We start from the raw sequence: 25,382 nt of genomic DNA on the forward strand, positions 1-25,382 counted from the left end.
ATTCAAGGAATCAACGCTCCTTCAAATTTTGTAATTTTTAATCAATCCAGAATCAATTTGCACCATTGCCTACATCATATACTTTCTTCACAAAACAGGACTTACCTAATCATGCCAATACTTATTGACTAGCTTTCACATGTGCAACACTCAGTTGTTAGATAAAGTTTAGGAAAATAAATTCTCCTACAGCCAATGGTGACTGTAATTTGTTTGTACAAGTAAACATTGTTATTTCAACAGAACCTTCACTACTCCAGGATAATCCTGGAAAGAAAAGATAACCCCTGGCTTCTTTTCTCCACGACCCAACATCTCCTTTAACCCATCTCCCCGGCTGACTCCACCCTCTCCTCCAATAAGTGTTAGGAGCTCATGGATTTTTTTGCCATGAAGATGGAGACCATCCATTCAGCTGTATCTGCCATATCCCATCTTCCCCTTGCCCTCTAAAGCTAAACCTCCCCGCCGAGTCTATCTTCTCATATTCCCTCTCTGAGCTCATCTGGTCCATGGGACCCACCTCCTGCCCCCTGACTCCATTCCTACTAAACTGTTGGCAAATGGTAACTAGTGGGGTGCCACAGGGATCTGTGCTGGGGCCTCAACTATTTACAATCTACATTAATGACTTGGATGAAGGGACTGAGTGTAATGTAGCCAAGTTTGTGGATGATACAAAGATGGGTGGGAAAGTAAGTTGTGCAGAGGACTCAAAGAACCTGCAAAGGGATATAGACAGACTAAGTGAATGGGCAAACATTTGGCAGAGTGGGAAAGTGCATGGTTATACACTTTGGCAGGAAAAATAAAAAAGCAAATTATTTAAATGGAGAGATTACAAAATGCTACAGTTCAGAGAGACCTGGGGATCCTTGTGCATGAAACACAAAAAGTTAGCATGCAGGTACAGCAAGTAATCAAAAAGGCAAATGGAATGTTGGCCTTTATTTCAAAAGGGGTTGGAGTACAAAAGCAGGGAAGTCCTGCTACAACTGTACAGGGTATTGGTGAGACTACACCTTGAGTACTGCGTACAGTTTTAGTTTCCTTATTTAAGGAAGGATATACTTGCATTGGAGGCAGTTCAGAGACTATTCACTAGGTTAATTCCAGAGATAAGTGGGATGACTTATGAGGAAAGGTTGAGCAGGCTGGGCCTATACTCATTGGAATTTAGAAGAATGAGAGGTGATCTTATTGAAACATAAGATACTGAGGGGGCTTGACAGGGTAGATGCAGAGAGGATATTTCCCCTCGTGGGGAAATCTAGAACGCGGGGGCACAGTTTTAGAATAAAAGGTCGCCCTTTTAGAACCGAGGTGAGGAGGAATTTCTTCTCTGAGGGTCGTAAATCTGTGGAATTCTCTTCCCCAGAGAGCTGTGGAGGCTGGGTCATTAAATACATTTAAGGTGGAGATAGACAAATTTTTGCAAGATAAGGGAGTGAAGGTTATGGGGAGCGGGCGGGGAAGTGGCTTTGAGCCCAAGATCAGCCATGATCTTATTGAATGGCGGAGCAGGCTCGAGGGGCCAAGTGGCCTACTCCTGCTCCTATTTATGTTCTTGTCACAATGACTGTATACGTCTACTTGTGTAACATTGCCCATCTGCTTCCAAAACCCTCATCCATGCCTTTGTCACCAACAGACTCGACGATTCTAATGATCTCCTGGCCAGCCTCCCATTCTCCATAAACCTCAGATCATCCAAAATTCTGCTGCCCATATCCTATCCCACACCAAGTTCCACTAACCCATTACTCCTGCGCTCAATGACCTATATTGGCTCCTGGTCCCCAAATTTAAAATTCTCATTATGTTTAATCCCTTCATGGCCTCACCTCTCCATAAATCGGTAACATTCTCCAGCTCTACAAAACTCCGAAAACTCTGGCCTCTTGTGCGACCCCCCACTCCTTTCGTCTCACCATTGGTAGCCATTCCTTTAGCACTCTAGGCCCTATGTTCTGGAATTCCCTCCCTAAACCTCTCCATTTCTACACTGCCCTCTCCTCCTTTATGACCTTTCTTAAAGCCCACCTCTTTGATCAGACATTTAGTCACCAATCCCAACATTTCTTTCTAATGAAGGGTGCCCGACCCGAAACGTTAATTCTGTTTCTCTCTCCTCAATGCTGCCTGACCTGCTGAGTGTTTCCAGCATTTTCTGTTATTTCTAATATTTCTTTCTTTGGTTTGGTGTCTATTTTTGTCTGATTATGCTACTGAGAAGCACCTTTGGATATTATTCTACGTTACTGGCGCCATAGAAATCCAAGTTATTGTTGACAAGCAAATGTTTCATGCCTTATCTAGGCTTTGCATACCTAATTAATGCTTTAACAGTTTTGAAGAAGGGTTTCGACCCGAAACGTCAACTCAAATTTCTCTCCACGATAGCAAAATACTGCAGATGTTGGAAATCCGAAATAACAACAGAAAATGCTGGAAAAACTCAGGTCAGGCAACATCCGTGGAAAGAAATGTGAGTTTTTCCAGCATTTTCTGTTGTTATTTCGGATTTCCAGCATCCGCAGTATTTTGCTATCGTACTAATGCTTTAACAAGCTTTAATCAGATTAGTTCTGCAACAGCTGACTCATTTGCAGATCAAAGCACCTGGCATGTTATGTGTCAAGCTGAACTCCCCTCCCCCACCTCGCTAACCTGGGGAGACAGCATTAGCTTGGTGAAAATTAATGATGTTGTAATTTTATAATTTAAAGCAAAATATTGCTCAAATTCCATAAACTACTTACATTAAAAAAAGTTTGAAGGTCAGCTCATTTAAAATTTTAGTTTAAAATATAATTTAATGGAGAGAAAGTGTTAAAACAAAATACTTTGTATAAACAACTAATGTGCTAGACATATATACATTATATCTTTATTTGTGATTGTTTATCCAATACAGTGCTATATATGTGCACTAAAACCAAATACATTTCAAAAAAGACAAAACAATTACAAAACTTGTGATTAAAATAAACAATCTATTTGCCTCTGAGGATACAACAGAGTCCAAGGCCACAATTTAGTGTCAACAAACTCCAGGTTAATACACTACAATAGGTGGCTCAGAATAGTGAGTGTGGAATTCCACATACCTGAATGAAATATATTTTTTTCAACATAAGTAACTTGTTTACAGTAAACTTGTACACGATTCAAGTTCACTCTATACAGCTAAAGTGGTCAATTAATAACATCCGATTTTCCTTCCGCAAAATTGCACATCAACATTCTGAGCAATGCAATAGTATTCACTTGAGTACTGCAGAGTCCTAGATTGTCACACAATTGGAACATGAAATCATTAACTTTTAAAATAAAGGATCATCATCATTGCACTGCAGTGTACACATTTAAGAAAATGCGCATAACAAGTACTTACGCATACATATTACAAGGAGAATCATACACTGGTTATAAAGTTTTTGTGGCATTCAGGTGCAATTTATCAAGAAATAATTTTACAGTAATGACAATGCTTAATCCTTCACTCTGAATGTCATCACTCTCAATGATATAGGATGCGCTGGTGGTCAGTGTCTGTACTAAATTCCTGCTGGCTCAAAGCATGAACCAAGTATAGAATAAATCCACATTTAAAACTTAATTTGTATTAAAATAGAATATCTGCTAAACGCTTCAATTAAATTCAACCCTGCACCCAATATTAATTCCTTCAAACTGAATTAACACTCTGCTCTCTCACTACTTTTTAAAAAAAATAAGAGGAATCAGCAGCTTGGTGAACATACAAAAGTCTGTCATCTATCACAAAGCATTTAAATTTTCCTCATTGCAAGAAGCTACTTAAATTAATTAGGTCCTAAATTGACACTTTTTATCCTTGGCTGGGTAATGAATTGGAGCTACTTTTAAAAAGTAACAAAGTTTTTTTTTAAAAGGTATTCATTCTTAAGTCACACACCACTACATATACACATTGTTATGCTCTCAGAATCCCTAGAAAACACACAATAGTCTGTGCTCAAGGATAGTGCTTGTTTTAAAATAATTCTAACTAAAAAGTTAATTCACAAGTTATTAGTTCTATATTTCACCAACATTTTTGATTGGTAAACATTAAAATAATAAGTACTTAGAAGTAATTTTCCTCCAATATTTTACAAGGAATAGTTAAGCATTTAATAACCATCATCATGACACATGGGCCTTGAAAGTGTGCTGTGTGAATATTAGTGTACAACTGCATAATGTGTTTCAACAAATTTCTTTGCTGCTTTTTTAACAGAGGCATTAACTTGGTCATTTTTAAAAGGTTTAACTTCTTCTTAGGCAGTCCCTCAGAACCGAGGATGACTTGCTTCCACATTAAAATGAGTTCTCAGGTGACTGAGGAGTCCAATGCGGGACCTACAGTCTCTGTCACAGGTGGGGCAGACGGTGCTTGGGTTGATGTGCACTGCTTGCGCTTGGCTTCCGCTTGCTCCCAGCGAAGAGACTCGAGGTGTTTAGTGCCTTCCGGGATGCCTAATGGAGGTTTTACACCTCCATTACAAGAGCAGGCATCAAAATAATTCCATCCAAATGTGTTAAACATGTTAATATTCACACCATGTAATTTCACGGCCTTAGTTTGCATGATTGCACTCAGGCTGTGCTGGATCTTTGGTTAATAATTATGCATTTAAACACTGATAATTAAATACTTCATTAAATTGCCTTGCCTTCAGGCACACTAGTATCTGCTGAACAAAAGCAAAACAGAAGGACAAATTACTTAAAGTTGGTAATCCATATTCTGACTGAAAATGTGGTAGTCCATATTCTTTCAATTAAATTATTCTCCACATATCATTGGTGAATCAGTCAACATTAACAGAAAATCACCAGGCACATCTATTCCCAGTTCTTCTCACCATTTCTTGACCTATGTAAGTCAACTTTAACCCCCCTGATTTTATTTCTCCTCTACCTCAAGGGCAGTATCCTAAAACCCCTCCAATTGACTAAGTGATATTTGGAACTCACACTGCATGGATTTATGGGACAGAACCCATGTCCTTTCCACTCCATTGTACTTTGTATCAGTATGGTGTATTGTTGGGCTATCATTTAAGCACAGCAGCTTCCTTGTCAATATATTATGTCTTAGATTTAGGGTCAGCTAGCACTGCTCAGTATGCAGTATTCATGCTTCATGTTCTGCTCCCTCCAATCCTCCATCTGCCCTCCTCAGAGTCTTACAGGACATCCTTTTCCCACATATTTGCGATATGGTTATAAGTCAATCTAAACCAATGATGGAGCCTATTTAAACCATCTGCCACTTCTATCCAAACATGAGAACAGCTGTGTTAAGTTGGCTATAAAATGGTAGCTTTTTGTAAAAGTATCAATACCTGTGCCTTCTAAGATCTTATTTATAATAATAATAATTCAGATCTGTCCTGAAATCTAAACTTCTTTTAAACATAGTATAAAAAGAGAACGGCTCCACTATAAAACAGAAGCACTCATTTCAAATTCTGAGCCTAGGATTTTTACAGCATAGGAGGAGTTATTTGGCCCATCATGCCTGTGCCAACTCTCAGAAAGTGATTTACTTAGTCCGATTCTCCTGCCCTTTGCCTGAACCTTTTCATTTTTTTTCTTGGAATGTGATGCCAAGGCTCATCATAAATCTGACATAATGGTAAATCTGCACTTTTCCACAATACTGGTGTCTTAATTAATGAGATTGGATTAGAAACACAATTCAAATTCATTAAATTTGCAAATTATATCAAACTAGAGAGGGCAGTGGAATCGAAGGAGACAGAACAGAAATTATAGAATGATTTGGACAAAATATATAAGTGGGCAGAACAATGGCAGATTAAATTTAATACAGGCAAGTGTAGAAGACTGCACGATCGAGTTTTAGTAGACTTGACACTGAACATGTCCAACCACTACAGAGCAGCAATCAATGATTTGGATATAGGGCTAGAGAAATTTGTGGACAATACTAAAATAGAAGGCCTAGTAAATAATTGTGAGGACCAAAGGAAGCTGCAGAGGAATATTGATAAGATGGTGGAATGGGCAAAAAATGGCAGTTGGAATTCAATGTCAGTAAATATGAGGTGGTACACTTTAGTTAAAAGAAATAAAAGTAATAATTATACTTTGAATGGAGAGAGGCTGGGTGATGTGCAAGAGTAGAGGGATTGGGGGGGGGGGGGTGTTCAGGCTCACAGCATATTAAAAGCAGCACCTCAAGTGGATAAGCTTATTTTAAAAAAGCTAATGGAACATTGGGTCTACTGCCCCATGATGAGGATAAACATGAACACAGACTGGTTGGACCACTTCCAGGTTATAATTTCTATGTAAAGGCAATGGAATGTTGAACTATGTTATCAAAACAGTAGAATACAAGTTAGAGGAAGTCATAATCAAACTGTACAGTGCTCTGGTCAGACCAGGTCTTGACTACTGTGTCCATTTCTGGTCATGGAGATACAAAGGAGACAGAAGAGCCACAAGGGTGATCCCGTGTCTCGGGTCGGAGTTTGGAGAAATGCTTGGAAAAACTTGTGCTTTTCATCCTTGAAAGAATCTGAGGGGTAATCCTATTGAGGTATATACAATGGTTTTGAATAGATAAATCCAGAAAATTACTTTAAATTGCAAAAGTAGAACAAGGGGCCACAGGGTGGAATAGTAAAAGGACTGACAGAAGGAACCGTTTCTTCACACAGACAGTGACCAATACATGGAATGGTCTCCCAAATCAAATAGCGGAGACAAAAAGCCTAGAATCATGAAGAACCAATTAGATGCCCTAATTTTAGGGTCATTCTGGATGGATGAAGCAAGATGGGCAAACTGACCTCCCTCATTCTCAACTCTGAAGCAAACAACAATAATGAAAGGGTTTGGCCTGATCTGGTGAATCTAATTTATCAGTGGAGTGGAGTCAGAACTCTACAAAAAAAGAGTTCACAAGCTCAAACCACAAGTGGCACTGTCACATGGGGAAGACCTATGCCATTATCTCTAGTCACCACTTCAAATTCTACACCGAGCCATTGACGCCAAGCCATCAGAAGCACTGGTTGATGCTGACAAGAAGAAAAAAATAAACCTAAACCATGTAGGTGTGCAGGGAGGAGACCATATGAAGGATGTGGGATGGATGAAGCATTGAGTGAAAATTCAGAATCACTTGCGATTATCCCCTGTTTAACTGTCTGGCAGATATGAAGGAGAAAGTCTTTTTGTTTTTAGTTAATAGCTACCAATCTGTAAAGTTGTACAAGTATTCTGAGCCCTATTTGTTTAATTGCAACAGATGCTAACCAGTTGGTTACAGGACATTTAAAGCGATGAAACTACAATGTTCTTTATTGAAGAATTTCATACAGCCAAATATTAAACACTAATAACAGAGACTATTTGTTACAAGTATGTTGGCACAGCCCTAGATACATTAGTTTACCATTAACAATTTGATTTTTGTTTGTCCGCCTGAATCCGACATCTACACATACTACAAAATACAAACCAGTAAAAACAATTAAACCACGTACTGAACATTTAAAAGCAGCCCATACACTTAGTGCAGTTCCTTCCAGGGCACGATTTTCAATTCCTAATAAGAGTCAGAAACTCTTCACGGGTCTTTGGGTCTTCCCGGAAAACACCCAACATAGTGCTGGTTACAGTTTTACTGTTCATCTTTTGCACTCCCCTCATCACCATGCACATGTGCCTGCAAAAAAAAAAGACATTATAAACAGGTTTGTTGACAGTATTCTCCATCTGAGTTTTCCACTGAGCGATTTCTCAGAATGGCTTGGCTGTTCAGTGAGTTTAGTGCAACTTCATTTTACACCCCTTCATAACTGAAAAATACAACAGAAAAATACTGCGGATGCTGGAAATCTGAAATAAAAACAGAAAATGCTGGAAATACTCAGCAGGTCAGGCAGCAACTGTGGAGAGAGAAACAGTTGGTGATTCAGGTCGATGATCTTTCGTCAGAACTGAAAAAGGTTAGAGAGATAACAGGTTTTAAGCAAGTGCAGGGGCAGGGAAAGGGGGGGTAGGAAAGAACAAAATGGAAGATCTGTGATAGGGTGGAAGGCAGGAGACGAAAAAAAGACAAAAAGGATGATTGCAGGGATACGGGGAAAGGGTGGGGTAGTGGGACTAGCTGACGTGCTCTTGCAGAGAGTTGGCATGGGCTCGACGGGCCGAATGGCCTTCTTCCGTGCTGTAACCATTCTATGGTGCAAGGCAAAAGGAGATAGTAATGGGACAAGTAAAGGAACAAAAGATGGGTCTGGAAGCGGTGTAAATGGGAATCACAGAATCATCAACAGCTGCCATATGCTGCCTGACCTGCTGAGTATTTCCAGCATTTTTGGTTTTTATAATTGATAAATTGCTACTTTCAACAAACTTAGTTTATTTTTGCAACTTCCCACTGAGCATAGCTTTCCAAAACCAAACCAGCGTTTTTCCCAACCCCCAAATCGCCACCCCAACACTGAGCAGCATTATTTCCATCATGACCAAAACTTCACAACCACCCTCACCCCCCAACCCCCATGAACACGTTCTGCTCTTGTTCTACACCCATCCCCTCTCTATTCCAACTGCCTTTTCCTCTCCTCTTGCTCTCCCTCCTTCCCAGTCATATCCACCTTCCCCTGGATTCTCTCTCTCTCCCATTCCTCCTCCTTCATCTCTCCTTCCCTACTCACTGCTCTCTTCCCTCGTCATTCCATGTCCTCTTTTTCCCACCGCTTCCTCTCCATCTCCCCCCTTTCCTTCTCCTCAATTCCACCATCTATCTGCCTCCTTCCCTCGTCCCCCCTGGTCATGTTCAATTATTCTCCCCACCCTCTAACCCTACTAGATGGGATTATTACACTTAGGGTTGCAAAGGGGTGGAAAGTTTCCGGTAAATTTCCGGAAATTTTCCACGGGAAGTTTAGCTTGGGAATTTTGCCCAAAAAAGCACATGCTAGCATAATATTGTTTTTTTTGTATTTCTTTCTTTTTTTTCCCCCACAGGTCCTCTCTTAAAATTACTAACAGAGATGGAATCTTAATTATTAAGGAATTTCTTAATCAATATATGTTTATCTTCTTACTTGGCTTGTTTTAATAATTACAAGTTTTGTGTGTGACTGTGAACAAATGTGTCCTGATTGGTTGGATGAGTGGGTGAGCGATTAGCTCCCTCTATTTGTAATATTTGCATATCGAATTGTGATTGGCCTGCAGGCATCTGTAAGACTGCTATAGTTTTTTTAAGATCCAGGTTAGGGGGCCTGAGGGAAGTCATTTTGTTTTCTGCTGATGTTGTGATGATGCAGTAAGTAAATCAGACTTTATACCAAATAAACCAGTTACTTGTTGAACTCTGTTGTCCTTCAATTTAAAATATACAAAATAATACACTATTGGTGATGTAGCGTCGTGTGTGTACAGGTCATGCTTCCATCACATGGAGCATCAGCAAAAATGTACTCACCCTGTTGCAATCGTGCTGATCGACCGCAGTTCGACACAGAGATGAATGCCCTTTATTTCTCTGCATAGAACAATGCCACGTTTACCGTCGGATGTGTGGAAGCATTTTACCCCAGGCATTAAAGATGGAAAGACTGTGTACATGTGCAAACACTGTAGAAAGCCATATGTAAAGAATGCCACAAAGATGCAGCAGCATTTATCCAAATGCAACAACTTCACTCATATTACGGCTATTGGGTGCGCAGCTCATGGGCCTAACTTGCTCCTCAAGGACATCATGGGTTTGAGAACCATGGAAGCACTGTACAAGAGAGCCAAGCAAGTTGTTAAGTATGTCAGGGGAAAACAGGTAGTTGCAGCAACCTACAACTCCAAGCAAATGACAAAGAACAAGAACACCACACTGAAGCTGCCCAACAACACTAGATGGGGTGGTGTTGTCATAATGTACAACAGCCTTCTGGAGGGTAAGGAGTCGCTGCAAGAAATGGCAATATCCCAGTCTGGGGATATGGAAACCACCATCAAGAAAATACTGCTGGATGATGTGTTTTGGGAGAGAGTGGTTAGCAGCCTTAAACTACTCTCACCAGTAGCATCTGCAATTGCTCAGATTGAAGGAGATGACGCTGTCTTGTCAGATGTTCTCAGGCTTTTTACTGATTTAAAAGAACAAATCAGCATTGCCCTACCCACATCCCTGCTGCTCAAAGCAGAGGAGAAGGCAATTGTTCAATTCATACAGACACGTCAAGAATTTTGTGTCAAGCCGATTCATGCTGCAGCATACATGCTGGACCCAAAGCATGTTGGGAGACCAATACTTTCTGGAGAACAGATCAACAGCGCTTACAGTGTGATTTCTACCCTCCCACACCATCTCAATCTGGATGTGGGCAAAGTTCTGGGAAGTCTGGCAAAGTTCTCTACCAAGCAAGGTCTTTGGAATGGGGATGGGGTATGGAAATCATGCAAGCATATCAGTGCACATACCTGGTGGAAGGGACTTTGTGCATCTGAGGCCCTGTCACCTATTGCATCGGTGATACTCCAAATCCCACCTTCATCAGCGGCCTCTGAACGAAACTGGTCGCTTTTTGGGAATACGCATACAAAGGTGCGCAACAGGCTGACTAACAAGAGAGTGGAGAAACTGGTGGCTATCCGGGCGAACCTACAACTTATTGAGCCAGATACAGAAGTGTCCACCACACAGCTAGACACTGACACAGAGGAGGAAATGGACATGTCAGAGCCAGAGTCAGAGAATCAGGAGGAGCAATGAGGAGTAGAAGACTCAGAAGACTCAGGAGTAGAAGACTCAAAGGGACAAAATAAGGACAAATTACAGGCTAAATAAGCTGACGCTCTTTTTATTTTATTTTAGATGGGTCTTTTTTGTGGGGGTTCAATAAAGTTCAAAATTATAACCTAAATAAAGTTTTGAAAGCCTGTTTTTATTTGTATGGAACAGTATGTCTATTTTGACGACAAAGATAATATAAGGGTCAGAGACAAAAACCATCAGTGTGCAGAAAAACTCAAAATTCCCAAAATTCCCATAAATTCCCATGGAAAGTTTCCTCTTTTAAAAATTCCCAGAATTTTGCAACCCTAATAGGGATAGGGTGGGATATGTGTTGGTGTAGGGGTTACGGGGATCGGGTGGGATATGTGTCGGTGCAGGCTCGATGGGCTGAAATGGCCTCTATCTGTACTGTGAGGTTTCTGTGATTCTGTGATTCTGTGATAATTACACTTGATCTTAACTCCACCCATTCAACATCACAGGAGATCAATTAAGATAAAGATAAAGCCCAACATCTGCCCTTGGACTTTAACAGCACCACCAAGTCCCCCACCATCAGCATCTTGGAGTCATCACTGACCAGAAGCTTGAACAGGACTAGCCATATCAACATCTTGGCTACAAGAACAGAGCAGAGGCTAGGTACCCTGAAGAGTGACTCACCTCCCGATGACTCCTTAAAGCCCATCCACCATCTACAAGGTTTAAGTCAGAAGTGTGATGGAATATTCTCCACCCACCTGGATGGGTGAAGCCACAACACAAAGCTCAGCACCATCCAGGACAGAGCAGTTTGCTGGATCGGTGCCCCCGCCACTGGACTAATTATCCTCTCCCTCTGCCACTCTGGCTGCAGGATGTCCAATCTAAAGGATGCACTGCAGCAGTTCACCAAAGTTAATTTACCAGCCCCTCCCTGTCCAGCAACCTCTACCCCTGAGAAGGACAAGAGCAGCAATGTTGTAGAAACACCATCACCTGCAAATCCTCCTCCAAGTCACACACCATTCAGACTATATTATTCACCCAAACATACATATAATATACACACACCATTCCTTTCATAGAATCATAGAATGGTTACAGCACGGAAGGCGGCCATTCAGCCTGTCGAGCCCATGCTGGCTCTCGCTGGAATTCCCTACCAATACTGTAAGATACTGTCGCAATTCAAAGGGAAGGCCCATCACTGCCTTCAGGAAAACTAGGGATGGGCAGCCTTGCCAGATGACAAAAATACACCCACACACATTCACACGGTTATAAAATTACACCAGGGACTGGTTTCAATGTAATCTTGGCATTCTGATCACTGCTCCAAACTACACAACCTTTGAAAACTTCACAAGGTGAGGTGAGAGAGACTGCCCTTGACCGAGTGTGGCATCAAGGAGCCCGAGTAAATTTAAAGACAATGGGAATCTGGGGGGGGGGGGGGGGGGGGTGGTGGGAAGGGAAGGGGGGGAGACACTCTCCGCTGGCTGGAGTCATACCTAGCACAAAGCGCTGGTAAGGCCACAACTGGAGTATTGCGTCCAGTTCTGGTCACCACACTTTAGAAAGGATGTGAAGGCCCTTGAGAGGGTGCAGAGGAGATTTACTAGAATGGTTCCGGGGATGGGGGATCTTAGCTACAAGGACAGGTTGGAGAAGCTGGATTTGTTTTCACTAGAGCAAAGGAGGTTGAGGGGTGATTTGATAGAGGTGTACAAGATTATGACGGGTTTGGATAGGCTAGACTGGGAAAAGCTGTTCCCACTAGTTGATGGTACAAGGACTAGGGGACACAGATTTAAGGTTTTGGGCAAGAGATACAGGGGGAATGTGAGGAAAAAAAATTTTACGCAGCGAGTGGTGAGGACCTGGAACTCGCAGTCGACGGAAGTGGTGGAAGTGGAGACACTCAATGTTTTTAAGGGGAGACTGGATAGGCACTTGAGGGAAGTAAACTTGCAGGGCTACAGGGATCGAGCGGGGGAGTGGGACTGACTGGATTGCTCTGCAGTGAGCCGGTGAGGACTCGATGGGCCGAATGGCCTCCTTCTGTGCCGTTATGACTCTATGACAAAGGAAGATGGTTGTTGGCCAATCATCTCAGCCCCAGGACATTGCTGCAGGAGTTCCTCAGGGCAGTGTCCTAGGCCCAACCATCTTCAGCTGCTTCATCAATGACCTTACCTCCATCATAAGGTCAGAAATGGGGATGTCCGCTGATGATAGCACAGTGTTCAGTTCCTATCGCAACTCCTCAGAAAATGAAGCAGTCCATGCCTGCCTGCAGCAAGACCTGGATTACTTGCCACATTCACGCCACACAAGTACCAAGCAATGACTATCTCCAACAAGAGAGATTCTAACCACCGCCCCCTTGACATTCAATGGCATTACTATCGCCAAATCCCCCACCATCAACATCCTGGGGGTCACCTTTGACCAGAAACTTAACTGGACCAGCCACATAAATACTGTAGCTACAATAACAGGTCAGAGGTTGGGTATTCTGTGGTGAGTGTCTCACCTCCTGACTCCTCAAAGCCTTTCCACTATCTATAAGGCACAAGTAAGGAGTGTGATGGAATACTCTCCACTTGCCTGGATGAGTGCAGCTCCAACAACACTCAGGAAGCTCACCACCATCCAGGACAAAGCAGCCCGCTTGATTGTCACCCCATCCACCACCTTAAACATTCACTCCCTCTGCCACCGTGGCTGCAGTGTGTACCATCTACAAGATGCACTACAGCAACTCCCAAACTCGTGACCTCTACCACCTAGAAGGGCAAGGGCAGCAGGCCCAAGGGAACACCACCACCTCTCCAAGTTCCCCTTCAAGTCACACTATCCTGACTTAGAAATATATCGCCATTCCTTCATCATCACTGAATCAAAATCCTGGAACACCCTCCCTAACAGCACTGTGGGAGTACCTTCATCACACGGACTGCAGCGATTCAAGAAGCGGCTCACCACCACCTTCTCAAGGGCAATTAGGGATGGGCAATAAATGCTGGCCTTGCCAGCGACACCCACATCCCATGGATGAAGAAAAAAAGGATTAATTAAATGGCTACATTAACAAAACAGCAAAAAACCTAGCATACCAAAGTGTGGCGGTACCACCGGGTGTCCCTTACTATGTATATACATAATTCCCTTTAACTTTACTATGTATGTATATAACTTACCTGTTTGGGCCGTTGCCCCTTTAACTTACCTGTTTGGGCCATTGCCCCTTTAAGGACGCGTCCTAACGCACTGACGTCGCGTCACGCATCACATGACGTACGCGCGGCGGCCGCCGGCCCGGCCTCCCGTAACGGCCGCCGGCACAGCTCGGCCTGCCGCGCCCGCATCGGCCAGCCGCAGTGCCGGGTGCCTCCCGCTCTCGCGACTTCGGCCGCAACGGCCAGCCACAGTACCGGGTAAACGCGTCGACGTTGTGACGCGGGTCACGTGACCACCCAAGTGCGGGCAAACGCGTCGACATCACAACGCAGGTCACGTGACCAACCAAGCGCGGGAAAACGCGACCGAGCGTGATGACGTCATCACGCTAGCCACAGGACTGCGGACTCAGTCCTCGTGGCGTCCCCGCTGGGGAAAGACCTACTTCACAGTGCTCCTGCATCCAGCCGCCTTACCTGTTGTATTTCGTCTGTTCTTGTAAATAAACAACTTCTAGATTGTTCTCCTGAAGTCGAACTCGATTATTTAGTAGTCATTCGTCCGATACCTACCTAGGTGAACATGAACTGCTACAAGAGTTTCTTTAACAATATAAATTATTCTTACTATTCTACCTGATAATTACAATAATTTCCAAGTTAAAGCTGTTTTTTTTTTAATTATGAAAACTAAAAATTATTACAAAGCACAAAAAAATGGTTTAGCTTTTCAAAGTGAACTTTGGGTTCAGAACTTACGTAGCTTCAATCACAACTCCCACCCCTGCAGGCTGTAAGGCTTCTGTGATCGCTATCGCAATTTGTTTGGTGAGACGCTCTTGTACTGTTGGCAGGAAGAATAATGTACCCATAAGAAAGGAGACCAGAGTCAACTGGGAAATTACAACACCATTTAATTGTGTGTTTTCATTATATTCATAAAATTTCTATTAGCCTGTTCAGAGTAAAAGATGAGTACAGTTTTATAACTTATACAAATCACAATACACATGTAAGTAAATTACCCCTCATCATTCTTATCTTTGTAATTTTAATATGTTCATTTAACCATCTATACAAATCTAATACTAATCCACTTGTCTAATCCAGTAGTCTAATCAAAGTAACAAGGTTATATTAATGTATTTTTTAAAAAGTTTTTTTTTAATTCGTTCATGGGCAAGGCCAGCATTTGTTGCCCATTCCTAATTGCCCTCGAGAAGGTGGTGGTGAGCCGCCATCTTCAATCGCAGAGGGCAGTTAAGAGTCAACCACATTGCTGTGAGTCACAGGTCAGACCAGGTAAAGACAGCAGATTTCCTTCCCTTAAAAAGGACATTAGTGAACCAGATGGGCTTTTACAACAATCCAGTAGTTTCATGGTCACCATTACTGATATTAGCTTTTTAATTTCAGATATTCTTTATTTAATTAACTGAATGTAAATTCCCCAGCTGTCGTGGTGGTATTTGAACTCATGTCCCTGGATCATTAGTCTAGGCCTCTGGATTACTAGTCCAGTAACATAACCACTATGCTACCATAGCTGTGCTTAGTAGTGCTGAATAATATTTGCTCTGAGATGCTTATTTACGGATAGCTAGTGACAAAAATTCTGTGGCAGGTGGTGGGACAGGCAAACTCAGTTTAATGTAGCAAAAGCATTGTTATTTAACTGTAAAATACATAAACTGCTGTAGTATGGACCTGGGCCCAGTGAAATCACCATCTTTCTGTTCATCTTCCACACTTTCTCTCTCTCTCCCTCTATGCTTCTCACCATTTCGATCATATCTGTATCTCTACTTCTCTTCACTTTCTCTTTCTATCTGTAAGTCTTTCACAATGTCTCTTTTCTCTTGCATGTTTCCCACTCACTCGTATGCCTCTCGCACACCTTCCCCCTTTCTTGGTCTCTATGTCTCACATATGTTCTCTAATTTCTAACTCTATCTCTGCTTGTTTGACTTGTTCTCATCCACTCAATTAGTCTTTCCTTTGTGATGTCTCTTCTCTTTTCTGTATGTTTCCCACACACTCTGCCTCTCTGGTTCTTTATTCATCCATGTTCTTTATTCATGCCTTTTTCTTTCACCTCCTATAGAGACCAGCTACATATGTATGTGCCCCAGATAATCCTGCAGCAGCAAGATTGGTGGCCTACACCATAAATTGAGCCGTCCAGAGCGCTGATCTCGCTATCAACAAGTTGCCCCATATTTCCCTGCGTTTCTAATTAGAATACGCCCTAGTATGGAGGGCAGCATATTGGAAGCAGGACGGCCATTTGGCAAATATATAAACAGGGTGGCAATGTAAATAATTCAAACAGCTTTTATACAAAGCTGAAATAGGCACTCATCAAAAGCGTTTCTCCCACCAGGTCGACCGTTTCTCGGTGGAATAAGTCAGCCTGATTCTGTTTACACCACCTGTTAAAATATTATGCATTTGAGTATGGCGATCAGCAATGATTTCTTCTGATCCTATGCTCCTAGTTATACAGAGCTGTAACAATAATTATAAATCAAACAGCAATTCAATAAATCAAATGTTTATGATTGTTGTGTTTTTGAAGGTTTTAGTTTCAGTGTGTGCCACCTGTATCTAACTTGAATAGTAGTTCCACTAACTGGGGTGGATTATCAGAGTTACCACATACTCGGTATTAGACCAAAGATCACACTGATTACATTTAAAATGGGGCTAGAACGATTTAAAAATGCAAACAAATTTTAAATAAATTAAAAAAGTTTATTAAATACTTACCTTGGAGTCTCCTACTGTAAATTTCAACAATCCTGGAAAACAAAATTAGGTAAGTACTTTCTTTAAACAAGTATGAAGCCACAAGCAAAACTTTCCTTTTAGCCAATTATTCCTAAAAGTTCTGCATCAAAATTAATATTTTAAATTTATTCAGATGCTATTATAGTTTACGGTTCTGATTATTTCTCTATAATGTTAGCCATTTGAAATGAACTGATTACAATCCTTATAGAAAAAAATAAAATATGCATATTTTGAAATCTGAAAAGATCTTTCAGAACTCAAATGACTAAAAATAACAGGTGGATAAGTGTTTGAGAAAATGCTTTATTTAACGAAATACTCCGAGACCATGTTATCCTATAACATGCTTCCATTATAAGTAGAAAGAACAGAAATGTTCCAGTAGCAGAGAAGATTCATATAGTAAATGAAGTCGGGGTTTCCATTCTCCTATTGGGTTGCCTAGGTGAATTTTCATTTCTTGCTCATGGAGGTGCACGTACCTCTATCCTGAAGGTAATATAAAAGATCAGTGCTCCATGGATCATCAAGAGAACAAGAAATTAAAATGTGGAGACAGTTTCATTTTTCATGAAACATGCTTTTTGAAATAATCTTTTTGCAGGCCAAATAACCTCTCACAGTGGTACAGTATTTGCGCCATTAATTAGCTTAGATTAGGTCCTTTAAATATAGATTGATCTTAAAAAGTATTTCAGTCTTACATTTGAACAATTAAATTAAGGAACTACGGGGGAAAAATTCAGTATCGCCCCGTTTGGGGCGCCATTATCGGCTGTGCGCAAAGTTTAGCGCCTGGTGCTAATTATTGCCTCCGACAGCAAACTTGGCTTTTATCACCCCGGAGGTGATTGGAGCGCTAAATCAGGCGCTACACACCTCTCTTAAGGCGCAAAGGCTGAGGAGCGAGGCGCTACCTCAGAGCGTTGGTGAAGCAAGGAAGGGCAAATCAAAATAAACCTGCAAAGTGCTGCTCAGTACTCAAAACTCCTTCACACAGCGTTGAATCTCTCCAGAAGTCTCTCTCTCTCAGAATGCGTGGTGCAAAAATGTCACTGATAAAAAAAGGCAGGAAGCGGTCACCTTTAAATAGCGCTCCCCTAGTCCCTTTCTGACAGCATAACGCTCCCCTCAACCTGTCGTTGCTAGCGGCAGGCGGTAAGGCAGGGGGCGCCACTCAATATCCGATCCGGGGCGCTAACGGGGCATTGCGTATTCGACTGATGTCACAATCTGCTGGCGCAGGAGATCGTGGTGGTAGTGTTTAGCACCGCCGCAAAATGTCTAGTTATTTTCACGAGCGGCACAAACATCGCCGTGCCCGGGCACTAGGTGCTTTGCGCCCCATTAGCGCCCTCTTAAGGCGCTAACGGGAGGCACAAACAACTGAATTTTTCCCCCTACGTGTTTTAAAAAAGAAATTGCTAAAATAGTAATCCAGCAAAATAACTGGACATAAGAACATAAGAAATAGGAGCAGAAGTTGGCCATTCGGTCCCTCGAGCCTGCCCCGCCATTCAATAAGATCATGGCTGATCTGAACTTGGCCTCAGCTCCACTTTCCCGCCCACTCCCCATAACCCTTAACTGCCCTGTAGCTCAAATATAGGTCTATCTTCGCCTTGAATATATTCAATGACTCCACCTGCACAGCTCTCTGGGGTAGAGAAATCCAAAGATTCACGGCCCTCAGAGAAGAAATTCCTCCTCATCTCCGTTTTAAATTAGCGACCTCTTATCCTGAAACTGTGCCCCCTAGTTCTAGATTCCCCCACGAGGGGAAACATCATCCCTGCATCTACCCTGTCAAGCCCCCTCAGAATCTTATATGTTTCAATAAGATCACCTCTCTTTCTTCTAAACCCCAATGAGTATACGCCCGACCTGCTCAACCTTTCTTCATAAGACAACCCCTTCATCTCAGGAATTAACCTAGTGAACCTTCTCTGAACTGCCTCCAATGCAAGTATATCCCTCTTTAAATAAGGAGGCCAAATCTGCACGCTGTATTCCAGGTGTGGTCTAACCAGCGCCCTGTACAGTTTTAGCAAGACTTCCCTACTTTTATACTCCATCCCCCTTGCAATAAAGGCCAACATTCCATTTGCCTTCCTAATTACTTGCTGTACCTGCATGCTAACTTTTTGTGTTTCATGTACGATGACCCCCCAGATCCCTCTGTATCGCAGCATTATGTAGTCTCTCCCCATTTAAATAATAATTTGCTTTTTTATTTTTCCTGCCAAAGTGGATAACCTCACATTTTCCCACATTATACTCCATCTGCCAAATTTTTGCCCACTCACTTAACCTATCTATGTCCCGCTCACAACTTGCTTTCCCAACTAGCAAATTTGGCTACAGTACACACGGTCCCTTCATCCAAGTCATTAATGTAGATTGTAATTAGTTGAAGCCCCAGCACCGATCCCTGTGGCACCCCACTAGTTACAGTTTGCCAACCTGAAAATGACCCATTTATCCCGACTCTCTGTTTTCTGTTAGTTGGCCAATCCTCTATCCATGCTAATATATTACCCCCAACCCCGTGAGCTCTGATCTTGTGCAGTAACCTTTTATATGGTATCTTATCGAATGCCTTCTGGAAATCCAAATACACCACATCTACTGGTTCCCCTTTATCCACCCTGCTCGTTACATCCTCAAAGAACTCTAGTAAATTTGTCAAACATGATTTCCCTTTCATAAAACCATGTTGACTCTGCTGATTGTATTATGATTTTCTAAATGTCCCGTTATTACTTCTTTAATAATGGAATCCAGCATTTTCGCAATGACAGATGTCAGGCTAACTGGCCTATAGTTTCCTGCTTTTTGCCTCCTTCCTTTCTTGAATAGGGGCGTTATATTTGCGGTTTTCCAATCCGCTGGGGCCTCTCCAGAATCCAGGGAATTTTGGTAGATTACAACCAACGCATCCACTATCTCTGCAGCCACTTCTTTTAAGACCCTAGGATGTAGGCCATCAGGTCCAGGGGACTTGTCAGCCTTTAGTCCCATTAGTTTGCCTAGTACTTTTTCTCTAGTGATAGTCATTGTCTTAAGTTCCTCCCTCCCTATAGCCCCTTGATTATCAATTATTATTGGAATGCTTTTAGTGTCTTCTAACATGAAGACCAGTACAAAATATTTGTTCAAAGTCTCTGCCATTTCCCTGTTTCCCATTATTAATTCCCCAGTCCCATCCTCTAAGGGACTAATGTTTACTTTAGCTACTCGCTTCCCTTTTATATACCTGTAGAAGCTCTTACTGTCTGTTTTATGATTTTTGCTAGTTTATTTTCATAATCTATCTTCTCCCTCCATTATTTTTTTAGTCATCCTTTGCTGGTTTCTAAAAATTTCCCAATCCTCTGGCCTACCACTAACCTTCGCAACATTTTATGCCTTTCAATTTGATACCATCCTTAACTTCCTTTGTTAACCACGGATGGTTCATCCTTCTCGTAGAGTCTTTTTCTTTCTCACTGGAATAAACCTTTGCTGAGAGTTATGAAATATCTCCTTAAATGTCTGCCACTGCTCATCTACCGTCTTACCCTTTTATCTATTTTCCCAGTCTACTTTAGCCAACTCTGTCTTCATGCCTTTGTAATTGCCTTTATTTAAGTTTAGGACACTAGTTTCAGACCAAGTTTGTCACCCTAGTTTCAGACCCAAGTTTCTCACCCTCAAACTGAATTTGAAATTCTATCATGCTATGATCACTCTTCCCTAGAAGATCCTTTACTAGGAGAACATTAATTAATCCTGTCTCATTACACATTACCAGATCTAAAATAGCCTTCTCTCTGGTTTGTTCCACAACGTATTGTTCTAAGAAACCATCCTGAATACATTCTATGAACTCGTCCTCAAGGCTACCCTTGCCAATTTGATTTGTCCAATCTATAAGAAGATTAAAATCGCCCATGATTATCGCAGTACCTTTCTTACAAGCCCCTATTCTTTCTTGATTTATACTCTGTCCTACAGTGTAGCTTCTGTTAGGGGGCCTATAGACCACTCCCACTAGTGACTTCTTTCCCTTACTATTTCTTATCTCCACCCAAACTGATTCTACATCTTGATCTTCTGAGCCAATATCATTTCTCACCACTGCACTGATCTCATCCTTTATTAACAGAGCTACCCCACCTTTTCCTTTCTGCCTATCATTCCAAAATGTCAAATACCCCTGAATATTCAGTTCCCAGCCTTGGTCACCTTGCAACTACGTCTCTGTAATGGCTATTAGATCATATGAGGATAAATGCGAGGTTATCCACTTTGGTGGCAAAAACAGGAAGGCAGATTATTATCTGAATGGCAATAGATTGGGAGAAGGGGAAGTGCAACGAGACCTGGGTGTCCTTGTGCACCAGTTGCTGAAGGTAAGCATGCAGGTGCAGCAGGCGGTTAAGAAGGCAAATGGTATGTTGGCCTTCGTAGCGAGAGGGTTCGAGTACAGGAACAAGGATGTCATGCTGCAGTTGTACAGGGCCTTGGTGAGACCACACCTTGAGGATTTTTTGCAGTTTTGGTCACCTTATCTGAGGAAGGATGTTCTTGCCATGGAGGGAATGCAGCCAAGATTCACCAGACTGATACCTGGGATGGCAGGAATGACGTACGAGGAGAGATTGGGTCGATTAGGCTTATGTTCGCTAGAATTTAGAAGAATGAGAGGGGATCTCATTGAAACTTATAAAATTCTAACAGGACGAGACAGACTAGATGCCTGAAGGACGTTCCTGATGACGGGGGAGTCCAGAACCAGGGGTCACAGTCTAAGGATAAGGGGTAAGCCATTTAGGACAGAGATGAGGAGGAATTTCTTCACCCAGAGACTGGTGAACCTGTGGAATTCTCTACCACAGAAGGCAGTTGAGGCCAATTCATTAAATATATTCAAGAAGGAGTTAGATACATTTCTTAAGGCTAAAGGGATCTGGGGAGAAGGCAGGGACAGGGTACTGAGTTTGGATGATCAGCCATGATCTCATTGAATGGCGGAGCATGCTCGAGGGGCCGAATGGCCTACTCCTGCTCCTATCTTATATGTTTCTATGTATACCCATTTATTTCTATTTGTGCCATCAACTCATCTGTCTTGTTATGAATGCTGCATGCATTCAGATAAAGAGCTTTTAATTTTTTCTTTATACCATTTTTACCGACTCTGACTCTATTTGCTGATGCACGTTTACATTCGTATGCTCTGTCTCCTCCTATCACACTCTGGTTATCATTACCCCCATCGCTACCCTGCACTATTTACTTCTCCTTTCTAAATTCCCCTTCACCTGAACCCACCCCCCACTATTTAGTTTAAAGCCCTATCTACCGCCCTAGGACATATAGATTAATAGCATTTGTTTCTAATTCATGGATTCAGAGGGTTTTTTGCAAGCCAGTGAAGAACAACATTGTTTTATTGTTTTGAGTAAAAAAAAATGTTTGATTAGTTAGAGTTACTGGTGTACTTTAACACACTTGCCAGATGTAATCACATTTGAATAATCAGCTTACATAAGAAATAAGAGTAGGATTAGGCCATTCGGCCCCTCGAGCCTGCTCCGCCATTCAATGTGATCATGGCTGATCATCCAAGTTCAGTACCCAGTCCCTGCTTTCTCCCCATACCCCTTGATCCCTTTAGCCTTAAGAAATATATCCAACTCCTTCTTGAATATATTTAATGAATTGGCCTCTACTGCCTTCTGTGGTAGAGAATTCCACAGGTTCACCACACTCTGGGTGAAGAAATTCCTCCTCATTTCTGTCCTAAAAGGCCTACCCCTTATCCCTAGACTGTGACCCCTGGTTCTGGATTCCCCGACCATCGGGAACATCCTCCCTGCATCCAGTCTGTCCAGTCCTGCCAGAATTTTATAAGTTTCAATGAGATCCCCTCTCATTCTTCTAAATTCCAGCGAGTACAAGCCCAATCGACCCAATCGCTCCTCATACGTCATTCCTGCCATCCCAGGTATCAGCCTGGTGAATCTTCACTGAACTCCTTCCATGGCAAGAATATCCTTCCTCAGATAAGGCGACCAAAACTGCACACAATACTCAAGATATGGTCTCACCAAGGCCCTGTACAACTGTAGCAAGACATCCTTGTTCCTATACTCAAACCCTCTCGCTATGAAGGCCAACATGCCATTTGCCTTCTTAACCGCCTGCTGCACCTGCATGCTTACCTTCAGCGACTGGTGCACAAGGACACCCAGGTCTCGTTGCACTTCCCCTTCTCCCAATCTATTGCCATTCAGATAATAATCTGCCTTCCTGTTTTTGACACCAAAGTGGATAACCTCATATTTATCCACATTATATTGCATCTGCCATGCTTCTGCCCAATCACCCAACCTGTCCAAATCATCCTGTAGTTTCTTGGCATCCTCCTCACAGCACACACGTCCACCCAGCTTTGTGTCATCTGCAAATTTGGAGATATTACATCTAGTTCCCATGTCTAGATCATTAATATATATTGTGAATAGCTGGGGTCCAAAGACCGATCCCTGCGGCACCCCACTAGTCACTGCCTGCCACTCGGAAAAAGACCCGTTTATTCCAACTCTTTGCTTTCTATCTGCCAACCAGTTCTCTATCCAAGTCAATACCTTGCCCCCAATCCCATGTGCCTTAACTTTACACGCTAATCTCTTGTGAGACCTTATCGAAAGCCTTCTGAAAGTCCAAATACACCACATCCACTGGTTCTCCCTTATCTATTTTACTAGTTACATCCTCAAAAAATTCCAGTAGATTAGTCAAGCACGATTTACCTTTTGTAAATCCATGTTGACTTTGTCCGATCCTGTCACTGTTTTCCAAGTGATCCATTTGGCTCTTCGAGTCTGCTCCGCCATTAAATAAGATCATGGCTGATCTTCTACCTCATCTCCACTTTCCTGCACTATCCCCATATCCCTTAATATTCAAAAATCTATCGATCTCTGTCTTGAATATATACTCAATGACTGAGCCTCCACAGCCCTCTGGGGTAGAGAATTCCAAAGATTCACCACCCTCATAGGACAATTCCCCCATCCCAGGAACAAGTCTGTTGAACCTTTATTGCACTCCCTCTATGGCAAGTATGTCCTTCCTTAGGTAAGGAGACCAAAACTGTACACAATATTCCAGGTGTGGTCTTACCAGGGCCCTATATCATTGCAGTAAGACGTCTTTACTCTTATACTCAAATCCTCTTGTAAAAAAGACCAACATACCATTTGCTTTCCTAATTGCTTGCTGTACCTGCATGTTAACTTTCAGTGATTCGTGTACAAGGACACCCAAGTCCCTCTGAACACCAACATTTCCCAATCTCTCACCATTTAAAAAATACTCTGCTTTCCTATTTTTCCTACCAAGTGGAATACTTCACATTTCTCCACATTATATTCAATTTGCCAAGTTCTTGCCCACTCACTTAGCCTGTCTATATCCCCTTGAAGCCTCCTTGCATCCTCCTCACAACTTACATTCCCACCAGCTTTGTATCATCAGCAAACTTGGATATATTACATTTGGTCCCCTCATCCAAAGTTTACTCTCATTCTTTTTTCCCTTTCTTTATCAATTTATTGGTCCTCCTTTGCTGAATTCTAAAATCCTCCCAATCCTCAGGCTTACTACACTTTGACAACATTATAAGCCTCTTTCTTTGATCTAATACTATCTTTAACTTTTCTTGTTTTCCTGCAGGTTTTTTGTGCCTTAAAGAATTATGTATTAATTGCTTCTCTAGTGTCATACCTTTTAATGTAGTTTCCCAATCTACCTTAGCCAACTCGCCTCTCATATCTACGTAGTTTGCTTTGTTTAGATTTTCGGATTTAACAAAATCACTTTCAAATTCAATATAAAATTCTATCATATTATGGTCACTCTTCCCTAAAGGCCCCTTTACTACAAGGTTATTAATGAATCCTTTCTCACTGCAAAATACTAGATCTAAAATAGCCTGATCCCTAGTTGGTTCCTCAACATACTGATCTAGAAAACTATCTTGCATACATTCCATGAATTTGTCCTCCACACGATTACTGCAAATTTGGTTTGCCCAGTCTATATGTAGATTAAAGTCCCCTATGATTACTGTATTACCCTTGTTACATGTGCCTCTAATTCCCTGATTTATACTCTGCCCTACATTATAACTACTGTTTGGGGGCCTATAAACAACTCCCACCAATATTTTCTGCCCGTTGCTGTTTCTTAGTTCCAATTCTACTTCTTGATTTTCAGAGCCAGGATCCTTTCTCTCTACTGTCTTTATCGCATCCTTCATTATCAGGGCTACCCCTCCTCCTTTTCCATTTTGCCTATCTCTTCTAAAAAGTTAAGTATCCTGGAATATTTAGTTCCCAGCCTTGGCCACTTTGCAACCACGTCTCCATTATGGCTATTAGATCAAACCTGTTCATTTCTATCTGCGCTATTAATTCATCTATTTTGTTGCAAATGCTTCACGCATTCAGATATAGTGCCTTTAGCTTTGACTTATTTCTGTTTTTCCGAGGTCACCTTAGCCACTGATGCTTTATTACCTTTGTTACTCTCTCGGTCCCTTCCTACTCTGCTTATTT

At 42.0% G+C, this 25,382-nt stretch overlaps 1 protein-coding gene across 4 annotated transcripts in view; it reads right to left on the minus strand.

Moving 5' to 3' along the window:
- Window positions 1–2,876: 2,876 nt before the first annotated feature.
- gch1 (GTP cyclohydrolase 1) overlaps window positions 2,877–25,382 on the minus strand; it is a 70,224-nt gene continuing 47,718 nt past the window's right edge. For 2 of the 4 annotated variants that reach the window (XM_086003221.1, XM_086003220.1), the window contains exons 4-6: window positions 16,750–16,781; window positions 14,740–14,824; window positions 2,877–7,732 (exon numbers count right to left, since the gene is read on the minus strand). In XM_086003221.1, the coding sequence (XP_085859347.1) occupies window positions 7,606–7,732; window positions 14,740–14,824; window positions 16,750–16,781 (244 nt within the window). In that variant the 3' untranslated portion in view covers window positions 2,877–7,605. Of the gene's footprint in view, window positions 7,733–14,457; window positions 14,572–14,739; window positions 14,825–16,749; window positions 16,782–25,382 lie in introns of those variants that run through there. The other 2 variants (XR_015080244.1, XM_086003222.1) reach the window with 2 other exon arrangements.

Source organism: Somniosus microcephalus, chromosome 12, assembly GCF_052327205.1.
Source record: "Somniosus microcephalus isolate GS21.2 chromosome 12, FLI_Smic_1.0, whole genome shotgun sequence".
NCBI lineage: Eukaryota > Metazoa > Chordata > Chondrichthyes > Squaliformes > Somniosidae > Somniosus > Somniosus microcephalus.